At 34.8% G+C, this 10,717-nt stretch overlaps 2 protein-coding genes across 5 annotated transcripts; one reads left to right on the top strand and one right to left on the bottom strand.

Moving 5' to 3' along the window:
• LOC111387987 (RHOMBOID-like protein 10, chloroplastic) lies at window positions 1-3,649 on the top strand. 3 transcript variants are annotated; one of them, XM_023012657.1, is made up of 9 exons: window positions 2-284; window positions 1,134-1,381; window positions 1,641-1,695; window positions 1,791-1,871; window positions 1,956-2,052; window positions 2,152-2,219; window positions 2,630-2,728; window positions 3,089-3,146; window positions 3,284-3,418. In XM_023012657.1, exons 1-8 carry the CDS (start codon window positions 123-125, stop codon window positions 3,122-3,124), a joined length of 846 nt encoding a protein of 281 aa, XP_022868425.1. In that variant the 5' UTR covers window positions 2-122; the 3' UTR covers window positions 3,125-3,146; window positions 3,284-3,418. The 3 variants fall into 3 exon arrangements, with proteins under 3 accessions (XP_022868418.1, XP_022868425.1, XP_022868411.1); XM_023012643.1 differs by having other exon boundaries at window positions 4-284; window positions 3,105-3,146; window positions 3,284-3,649; XM_023012650.1 differs by lacking the exons at window positions 3,089-3,146; window positions 3,284-3,418 and adding an exon at window positions 2,919-3,076 and having other exon boundaries at window positions 1-284.
• Window positions 3,650-3,887: 238 nt separating this feature from the next.
• Window positions 3,888-9,431, bottom strand: LOC111387974. 2 transcript variants are annotated; one of them, XM_023012632.1, is made up of 5 exons: window positions 9,002-9,431; window positions 7,184-7,293; window positions 6,727-7,098; window positions 5,589-6,184; window positions 3,888-4,278 (listed from the first exon to the last, which is right to left on the bottom strand). In XM_023012632.1, the coding sequence occupies exons 1-4, from the start codon at window positions 9,255-9,257 to the stop codon at window positions 5,609-5,611; spliced, it is 1,314 nt and encodes a 437-aa protein (XP_022868400.1). In that variant the 5' UTR covers window positions 9,258-9,431; the 3' UTR covers window positions 3,888-4,278; window positions 5,589-5,608. The 2 variants fall into 2 exon arrangements, with proteins under 2 accessions (XP_022868400.1, XP_022868390.1); XM_023012622.1 differs by having other exon boundaries at window positions 3,888-4,198.
• Between the last annotated feature and the right edge of the window lie 1,286 nt (window positions 9,432-10,717).

Below are 10,717 nucleotides of genomic sequence, written 5' to 3'. Positions count from 1 at the left end.
TATACGACTGTCTTTTCTTTCTCTTGTAATAAATATATTCTCGTTTGAAGAACTTGGGGGGAATAGCGGCCCTATATTTGTATTTGGTATTTTTGTTTGTGAAGTTGAAGATCACACTGGGTATGGGTGGATTGCCATCCAATCCAAAGTTCTCTGTGCCCATTTCCATATTGGGCCCTGCACCCACTCACCTCATCTCCACCGCCGCCGCTCTCCGCCTTGGCGACGCCGTACTCTACCGCCGCCGTCTCCATCTTGGGTCCCTTCTTCATTCCTCCCTCAAGGTACTCCACCTTAACATTTCCAGGGAAAATAAACAACATTCCTAAGCCTTATTACACGTGGGGCATGTAATGAACGTTCTTGATTTATTTATTTATTTTTGATTAATCGATTCATGGTAATATTTGCTTTCCGTTACAGATAAAAGTGTTATAAATTACGTGAGATATTTTCCCCCTTGTCGGTAGTTGATATGTTTTCAAGGTTATGCTGGTGTATTTGCAATTAAATTATGCTAAAATGAGTAGCTTTTAAACTTGAGTTCCTGTGATGATAATAGAAATCCCGAGGTTTATCGATTAGGAAGAATTTCCATAATTTGTAATTAGAAGATTTTACAAACAAGAAATAGATCAGAGAATGTTGGTCTGTGCCTTTAAATTTTGTTTGTGTGAAAAGTGATTTTGGAAATCATGTTGGGTGAATACCTACTTTTAAGTGAAACCAAACATGCTCTCGCATATTCATATACTAGATTCACAAATTAAGTTTCAGAATTGGTCTTACCCTCGGAGCTTTAATTGACTGAAATAATATAATAATATGGCATCTTTCAGTTTCAGGGTGTGTGTGGGTTTGTGAATATACTGAACTGATCATCCATGGAGATCTTAAATTCACATTCGCTTAGATTCAGTGTGACTAAAGCCTGATAGATTATATGTCGTTGGTCTCTCATATAGAATAAAATTTTAGAACTTGACAAAAGGACTGTTAGTCATATCTTGCCAAAGGTGTGAGAAGCTACTAATAGTTACTTAATGTGGAAGCATTTAAGTTTCTCCTTGCATCAGTAGTTCATTGTATTGATAGAACATGGAAGATTTCACTTCAATTTTGTTTTTGTACAGAATATTTCTTGTCTTGGTGACGCCCTTCAATTCGAGGATATATGGCATAAAAAGGTGCTTCAGTTTTCAGGTTGTAATGGTTTTCAATGGTCTCGCGATGCTCTGCCATTCTTGAGCTTATGTTTCTTCAATGGAGATGAAACTAGAATTGATTCTAAAGATATTAGGAAGTCAAACTCAGACATATCTAGAAGAGTCTTATCAGACGGAAGGAAGTGGACTAATATTCTTCTTGCAGCCAACGTATTGTGAGTATCAATACCTCATGAAAGCATCTTTAAGAGTCATCTATTTGGTATCAGAACCTCAATGCTGCTTCTTTTAACTCCTTCCACCAAAGACTTCCCACCCCCACCCCCGCTGCCCCAACACTACACACACACACACAAAGGGAAAATGTAGGAAGAAAAAGCATACAGATAATCTAGAAAAAGGGCTCTCAATGGTCTCCTCATATATATCTGGTATATCGTGCAATTAAATTCTTTTCTCTGAATTTATTTGCAGAGTATATATAGCACAAACCCTTACAGATGGCAAGCTCTTATTTTGGGGAGCCAAGGTCTGAATTTGTGGTTGACCCTGCAGTACTACATTATTTACGTTCTTATAGAGAGTTTTATTAATAAATTCTTATGGGGTTCTGTATCCTTGTAGATCAATAATCTAATAGACAAAGGGCAGCTGTGGAGGCTAGCTACATCATCCTTTCTGCATGCAAATATTGGGCATCTGATGGTTTGATTTGAATTACTACAAATGAAATGCTTGTTTAGTTTGACACTCTTACCAGTTAATTGAAAAGAAGTTTCACCTTTTCAGATCAATTGTTATTCTTTAAACTCTGTTGGTCCTGCTGTTGAGAAAATATGCGGTCCTAGAAGATACCTTCCGATATACATCACCTCTGCAATAGCAAGTAAAGTAGTAAACATTGATATCCGATTACCATAGACAATGCACTTCTTATCCAAAAATATCCAAAATTGTTCTGATTGAGTCATTTAAAGAAAATCAGGTTCAGCAGTTAGTTACTGGTTCAGCAAAGCACCTGCTATTGGAGCATCAGGAGCTATTTTTGGACTAGTAAGTTCTTGAACTGTGTAGTTACCAACTTCTCTGACTTTTTAGTTGAGTACTAATGCAAAACTAAAACATCTGTTACCAAATTCGAGTCGAAGGTAGAGAGTTTCAATTCTCCCATATAAGAGATTTTAATTACTTATCAGTACCCATCCATAAATATGTTTGCAGTGGCTTCTGAGCTCATTTTGTATATTTATTTCTGGTATAAATCTTCTAAAGGTGCAGCAAAATTATACGTGCATTGTTTTCTTTGCATAATCTTTACCTCAATCTTTACTCAAGGTTCATTCAGTTATGAGAAGCTATGCTAAAAAATTAGAACTTGCAGAACCAGGAAATCTTTTATGCAACCCTGTTTCTCCTCACCTTTTTATGTATGTTTTAATTGCTTGAGTCTGGTGCACAATCAGGTAGGATCCTTTGCTATGTTTGTCCTGAGGCACAGGGGCGTGGTCAAAGGCACTGAAGGACATCTAAAACATATAGCACAAGTGGTCATGTTCAATATGGTATGCCACTCACATTTCTCAGATTCACAATCCCTATAATATATTTGTGTATAAACCCCAGATTTCTGTTGTAAATCAATCTTGAGACCAATACTTTGAAACCATATACTTTACATCCTAACCATAGTGCATCTTAAGTACCTCAACATTGTGTCTGTGTTACACCAGTTGCTTGTGTTTCATTCTTTAGGCACCTATCAGGCTTTTATCATCAAATTTTGTGGTCTACTCTACATAGCTGCTTGAATCTGGTGATGCTGATAGAACATTTATTGGGTTGGAAGTTTTAATCACAGTAGTTATGTTCACTATCAAGTCAGTTATCTTCTAATTTTTGCTACTTTAGTTCACCAAATGAAGTTGACCTGTCATGCAGGCAATTGGACTTCTATCTAAAGGCATTGATAACTGGGGTCATGTAAGTATGGTTAACTTATATTTACTTGATGACATTCTTTAGCATAGCAATGATGTTTTGCTTATATATTCTTCATTCACCGTAGCATTTATATTTGGTCCAATTTGATCGTTTTTTTCGTATGTTTCAAACTTCAGGTAGGAGGCTTGATAGGTGGAGCCGCTGTATCTTGGCTACTCGGTCCTGCATGGAAGGTTGAATCAGTTTCACGCAACGGGATGCAAGTTTTTAAAGACAAAGCACCAATTTTCTCTCTCATCAAGAGATATTCTAAGTGATGCATTGCATAGGGGGCTGCTTTTACTCCAAAGACGAACATTGAGAAATGGATTTTACCTTGTATTGTTACTCAAAAACTAATGTTAGCCTATAAGAGAACAAAGAGTCGATACTATTATAGTGAATTTGTCTTTGTACAGTACTTGATCTAGAGTATCAACAATGGAATACAAAAACTAATGTTAGCCTATAAGAGAACAAAGAGTTGATACTATTACAGTGAATTTGTTTTTGTACAGTACTTGATTCTAGAGTATCAACAATGGGATACAAAAACTAATGTTAGCCTATAAGAGAACAAAGAGTTGATACTATTACAGTGAATTTGTTTTTGTACAGTACTTGATTCTAGAGTATCAACAATGGGATACAAAGAGTCAATACTATTAACATATTTCGACTCTCCCCCTTGAAAATGTTCAGAAAGAACCAGCAAATTTTACATTTGAATTTTTTTTTTTGGCTGAAAACTGCAAGGAAACATCGTTCTTGGATGGTCAGTTGTAATGAGAAGTCATTCCCTTTTGGAAGACACATCCCATATGATTCCATGCAATGTTAGGCTTTCCACATTTTGGTTTTGTGCAACTTTCCTACTTGATGTACACTTGTATAGCTAATCATACCCACTCCACCTCTGGAACGGAAAAACTGTGAGCAGCTATCAAAACATATTTGGATTATGTGCAAAATATCCAATAGAGGAGAGAATGTCAGGAGTCCCAAAAAGTGGAACCACAGAATCCTCCCGCATGAGGAGCCTACTTCAAAAGCTGCAATGCAAAGGAACAAGATCTGTTACTCGGCTAATCAAGTGTAGCCGAAAATATACTCATATGAGATGATCAAATGTCTGCAAATACAGCATACACAATATAAACTATTAATGAACAGTAATAGTGAGAGAAGAAACTAACATATGAAAGGTAAAAATTAGCATGAAAGAAAGGACTAAAGAAGCAAGGTTTGCTCGAAACTTTTATCTTTCCCTCTAGTTGAAAAGCAAAAGGTGAAGAAACTCAATAGAAATGTTATCTAAATCTTTAGGGATTAAATTATTGAAATTGGAATATCATGGACTAAATTGAGACTTCTATGCGATACCTTTGGGACTGTTGGTGCAGCTACCTGTACACTATTTAGAAAGTAGACCAGGATAAATAACATGTTCCCTCTTAAGCTTCATAGAGTTTACCCGCATCACCTAAATGGCCAGCAGCATCAAAATTTATTGCATAACGTCTTGGCTTAGTAAACGTGCTCGCACATTAACTATTTTTTTCTACCTGTCAAATGACAGTTGCCAAAGAAGTAAAATTAATCCTAGTCTTCACTCATTTTCTCCAATACTAGTCAGATATACTCTGTTGTTTTCAGAATGAGTACACTTGCTACAACATTTTCCATCAATTCCATTCTCGTGTAAAAATTAAAAATGTATGAAATGAAAAAGGCTGTCTGAAAAAACCAAAAATTACTATACTTTAAGTGGACAATACGTCTTTTCTCGAAATTTTATGTGCATGCATCCAGCCAGCTCAGGTTGCAAGTATTATTTACCAATTCCCTTCTATTCTTTTGATGGAATTCCAATATAGAGGGACAACCCAAAAGAAGTTCTTAGACAGACATACCATTTCTCAGTCCCCTCTCTTTTCACCCTGTTCAACTGAATTAGTGTATGTTTGCCAAAGTTTTTAGTGCTTATAATTTTAAACACACTTTTCTTAGGATCCACAACTTATATCTACATCTTAACCACGAATTTCACTTTCAAAGGTGGGTTCCCAGAAGGGACATTGAATGCCATACATTATTTGTTATCTCTGCAACTCAGTTGTCCAAGTTGTCAAGAAATAGTTCCTTTGCACGCGTAAGAAACTGATGTATTTTCACAGGTCATCCTCATTCTGTATATAAGTTCTTTAGAATTTCTTGCATTCTTTGTGACCCACTCCTTATAATCATTTAAAAGCTTAGCAAATCAAGCACTTAAAACAAGAAACTCAAGCAACTAGATCAAAACAAATTACTAAACTACATACGATTATGGAAACACAAATGGAGTGGCATAAATCATTTCATATATAATAAGAGAGCTTATCAACTATTTCCAAGAGTAAAGCAGAGTGAAATATATCAATATTATGCGTAGAAACTTACATATCAAGGAAGGCAGCAAATTATGTGGGGAAGATACCAAACCTGTCCCTACTTCCACCGCAATGTGGAGCACCGCATGCTAAGGAAGGTGCAGGAGAATTGGAAATTGGAGATGAAGAATAGTGAGGGTGGTCATTTTGCTGACTGGGGCCAGAAATCTGGCTTGCATCAGATGGTGCTGAGGCATGACAGTTCAGGCAGGGTAGCGGTGAGAGATTAAAGTTCGGTGGAGTAGCTGGAGAATAAGGAGGAGGCAGAGATGGTACCGTATTGTAACTTTGTTCTGGAGATGGACTGGGAGCTGGAGCTGGAGCTGGAGCTGGTGTTGGAGTAGGAGTTGGTGTTGGTGTTGGTGTTGGTGTTGGTGCATGAAGTGAATGGTTTAGAAAGGTGGATAGGCTGATTTCCTTGACTTTGCCAAAGACAGTATGATCAAGGCCAAGATTCATCGCAGGAGGAGAACCAGTAATTGTTTTAGCCAATTGTTTCAATCTCTCAGGTTGTAGGCTCTCTAGATCTGGTACAACCGAAACTTGAACAGTAACTGGAGGATCTTGTGTTGAGCCAATCTTGTTTGTCACCTGTATATACACATTCTGCATACAGCGAAATACCTTTTAGCATACATATTAGAAAGAGTGGACTTCATGAGATGTGAACAAATATTGTGAAAAACCCAAATGTGATGGCTTCTAGCATTTCAGGGGAAATTTTTGAAAAGGGAGGGAGACATTTTACAAGGCACAAATCACAACTGGGAATTCGAATTTTTAAAAACATAAAAATGCAATAGACCTTATCTAAGATCCGTTTGCAACTTAAAAGGTACCCAGGCAGTGTGCATCCATTGATATAAACCTTTCGGCTTTCAGAATGACAATATTTCTGAATTTGAAAGTCATATTTTCCAGTGCATAGATTCTCTCAAATAGAACCAGGTTGGGTCTGCTCTAATTTATTAGTCATAAGTAAACAAGAACTGCAGCAGGTCGTGATAGCTGCTGAAGCTTTATTGAAACTAACAGTTAACCTCAAACTACTAAGCAATCCACATAACCAGTATTTTTGAAATATTTAACTACTAATACCAACTAAAAGGTACAAGAAGTCCAACATAAATATAATTATATAAATATACCTCTTTGGGCCTCAGATGCAATCCCACTTTTAGCTGTTCCTTCATCTCAAGAATACTTTCCTTTATTTCAAAAATTGAGCTATTGAGAGTGAAGTTAAAGAGGACCTGAGATATCTGCCAAATCAGAACAGATCGCTCAGGAACCACAGTGATTCCATCCGGAAATTTCAAAATCTCAAATGAAGATGGCTCTCCAAAAATTGAGTTGGTCATCGTTAAATTGTATTGTTGAAGAAACAGATCAATTAAGGATGACTTTAGCACAATCAATGACCCAGGATTTATTGAAGTATTCTTTGGATCAGAAAGAAAACCGAACACCACGTTAGTCCAGTTTGATACAGTCGCCTGATGCATGGACAGAACAGCAACCTGTAAAAATATTGACAAATAACTTCTCAATCTTAGTCAAATACACAATGCATATGGTCTGTAGAAGGTAAAAATTGAAACAGACCTTCAAGGAAGGGACACCAATCTCTTCATTGACATCATATTCTAGTCTTGCAACATAGGGAACAAGCTCTGAAACTGGTCTTCTAAGTGTGAAGTATGCTTGAACAGTGGCTGAAATGGGAAAAAAATGATTAAGAAGCTCCAAGCACGTAAATGGAAAATCAAAGCAGCACCATGTAAGCTGAATATCTTCATTTTAATTTTTCTTTTTCTATGACCATTTCAGAAATAAAAGCCCCATAAGGATACAAGGAAAACACATATAGATGATGCTTAATCATTTTCTCCACATTTCTGCCTCTCCAGGAAAATTAATATTGAAGTATGGAAGTAAAATACTACCCAACTGCCAAAAGATGAGGCTACAATATCTCACGTGTCTAAGCTCTGTCCAAATCATGATAACTAAAGGAATCTTGGACAGAAGTGTTTATAAAAAAATTATGCTGCTCGTGATTGTCAGGGCTTGGCAATATAAATGAGTAATGCTATTTAGCCCTAGTGGCGTCGGTCTAGATGGCAACATAACTGGCATTTAATAATAAATTTAATTAATTTTAAGGATGTAGGGTCTATTTAATTGAACCTATCATGTGAAGCCACCTAAATTGGTACTAAACACTACTGATGCTAGATGCATTATTCAATATAAATATATAGGTTAGCCTATACAGACAGGGAATATGGTCACAAATGGGGGTCAATCTGAACTATGCAGATGGGAGGCTGTTACCAGGTGTAAAATTCATATAAAGCAAAAAAGAAATTCATACAAAGCCCTCATAAATTTTGTACATTTACGAGAGAAATGAGATCCTACAAACAAAGTTTCACTTAATAATCAAGGAAAATATATAAAGGTCTCTCACTTAAACTAGGCACCAAATAGATATACAATGAGAAACTGATAATGCCACAAACATGTTAAACAAGAAGCATGACTCCGGTATTTCTTTGCAACTTTACCACAGGAAATCGAAGCTTGTTGGCCGCACCGATGCACGAGTTTTGAGAATGGCAATCAGTACATTGCCATATACATCTTGGCAAATAACAGTCCTGTTTAAGAAGTAATCATTGTTTTGCACTTCCAGGAATCAAATTTTAAAGACCGTGTCCAGCTACTTGTACTTCCATACGACCTTGATGTGACGAGGGAAGTAGATTAAGATCCCAAAAAATCACAAAACTAACCTACCAAAATATATGCCAATTTATTCAAACTGTATGGAGAAGTAGATAGATTCATTGCTAATACCATAATGCTTCAATTTCCACTAAAGAAACCAGTAGAACCTGCCATATTTGGATAATAGAAAAACACACACACACACACACACACATAAGGAAATGATCTTCTAAACATGGCATACTATTTAATTGGTGAATAAATTAATGGTAGGTCCATGTATTTATTGATTCACCATTTAAATGGTGAGCTATGTCACCGGTGCTTATGCTTAGGAGATTATTCTTGTATATATATATATATTCAGATAGTTACCTCTATACGTGCTTGATTACATTGTAAACTGTCACTAAGTTGCCAAGCAAAAAAATTAACTACCAAAGACCGACTTCTTCTTTTGGAGTATAAGTAATTTTGACATTTCATCATTCTAAGAAAAAACAAAAGGAAGAAGATAATATTCCGATTTATCAGAAACCCCCAAGTTAAAAAGCACGGGGCAAATAAAGTAAACAAATAACCTTAATTACAAAATAACAAAAAAATCCCCCAACACGAATACAAAACATGAAAAATAAAAAAAATAAAAAAATAAAATAAAAGATAATTGAGCAGATCATAAATAATTACCACTGAGCTTGATGGAGTCTTTAGCATCAAATCCAGCTTTCTTATTGCGAAGAGGAAGAACCCAATACACGGCCGAAAGAAAAACCGCTAAGCCAAGTATCAAAACCACGAAACATTTGAAATTAAATTCTTGGAAGATTCTAGAAAGGACCACCGAACATCTACGGCCGAAGAAGTTTCTAGAAACGTCGTTCTGAGTCTGTTGCCAGCGCTGCTGCTGCACCACTGGTAGTCGTTGATTATCGACTTTCCCCATTTCCACCACAGCATCTGTTCACTCTAGATTTGTATGTATAGGTGTATGGATGGAAGGAGGAGTGTATTTGTTTCTCTCTCTAAATCGTATGGAGACAACTGGGAGGAGTCAGAGTCATGGACAAGTAGTGTTGATGGTGAATATATGACCATGCAACACTTCAAATGCTTTACTTCACCTGAATGGCAAGTTAATACGATAATAAAAGAGTTGCTATTTATAGCCATCGTATATCCACTTTAAAAAAATTATATTATATTTTATATTATGTAAACTAAGCCTTATTTTGAAAAAATAAAAATAAAAAAAATGTTGTTTTAAATAATAATTTTTTGAAGTGTTAAAATGTAGGGACATTTTTTTAATTTATGACTAAAAATATTTTATTGTATGAATGTGTGATTGAAAATAAGTATGAAAGTTAAAAAGTTTTATTTCAAAAGTCGACAAAATGAGGGCTTAACTAGATATATGTAAAACTAAATAAATATTATCATACTAAATTTATTAATTAATTTTTTTTTCATTAAATTCTTTTGGATCCTTTTTTATAAAATTCTAATATTTATAAAATATTCTCTTCAACTAAAGCTAAGGTCCAAAACAATAATGAAAGAGAGACACCATTCGAGCAAATAAAGACAGATATAGCAATATATGAAGAATAATTTGAAAAAAATTGTGGGTTTGATTAATTTAGTGTGTGGACAATTCTTGATTTGTGTTTGGGTTATTTGATAATACGCCTTTTGAATTCAAGTAATATTAGTAAGAGTTTTTATTTCAAATTATTTGAGTTTCTTTTAGAATTATCTTTTATTTTCTTGAATTGAAAAACTTGATTGCTATCTTTTTTGCTAGAAATGTCAAAACAAGAATTTGAGTTTTCTGCTGAGATTTTTTTTTCTTGATTTATTTGAATTCAAAACAATAATGTTGAATAATAAAAATAAGTAAAGAAATTTGACAGTGCACTTTAATGACCATATACGAATTTGATATTTTAAGTACCGGTGCTTAGCTTATATAGTGTGATAAACATATAACAATTGTAGATATAAATAGCGGTTCCCATATATAATAATACGTCCCGATTTGAAAGGGTTAAAATCAACAATTAGTTTTAACTACATATTACATAAAATCCATAATTTTTTAATAGCACATTTTTTTTTATCTTTTTTATAAAAATATACTAAAATTTTAATTTTAATCACCACTAGACTAAAGCTAAATATTATGAATTTTGAGTAATCTTAAATCTTTAATTCGGATTAAGATATCAGGAGAAATTCGTTTGCTTACATCTTCAAATCCTGTCATTTGACGTTTTTAGAGTTTGTTTGACAAGATTTATATTTTTGATTCCTATAAAAAAAAAGGGTTTTATGAAGAAATTATCTTAATTAGTATTTGAAAACCGATTTCTATAAAATACTTCTTTTTTAGAAGAAGTCACG

This window comes from Olea europaea, chromosome 3 (genome assembly GCF_002742605.1).
Source record: "Olea europaea var. sylvestris chromosome 3, O_europaea_v1, whole genome shotgun sequence".
Lineage (NCBI taxonomy): Eukaryota > Viridiplantae > Streptophyta > Magnoliopsida > Lamiales > Oleaceae > Olea > Olea europaea.
The sequence above is the reverse complement of the archived record's forward strand: the minus strand, read 5'-3'. Positions and strand labels throughout refer to the sequence as shown.

What these genes read in the sequence shown, in the direction of transcription:
- LOC111387987 (XM_023012643.1), top strand. Translation starts at nt 123, where the DNA reads ATGGGTGGATTGCCATCCAATCCAAAGTTCTCTGTGCCCATTTCCATA. An exon ending in CTTCTTGCAGCCAACGTATT is followed by an intron (nt 1,382 to 1,640) that starts GTGAGTATCAAT and finishes ATTTATTTGCAG; the next exon opens with AGTATATATAGCACAAACCC. An exon ending in TCTTATTTTGGGGAGCCAAG is followed by an intron (nt 1,696 to 1,790) that starts GTCTGAATTTGT and finishes GTATCCTTGTAG; the next exon opens with ATCAATAATCTAATAGACAA.
- LOC111387974 (XM_023012632.1), bottom strand. Translation starts at nt 9,257, where the DNA reads ATGGGGAAAGTCGATAATCAACGACTACCAGTGGTGCAGCAGCAGCGC. An exon ending in AGACTCCATCAAGCTCAGTG is followed by an intron (nt 7,294 to 9,001) that starts GTAATTATTTAT and finishes TTCCCATTTCAG; the next exon opens with CCACTGTTCAAGCATACTTC. An exon ending in TGCATCTGAGGCCCAAAGAG is followed by an intron (nt 6,185 to 6,726) that starts GTATATTTATAT and finishes CGCTGTATGCAG; the next exon opens with AATGTGTATATACAGGTGAC.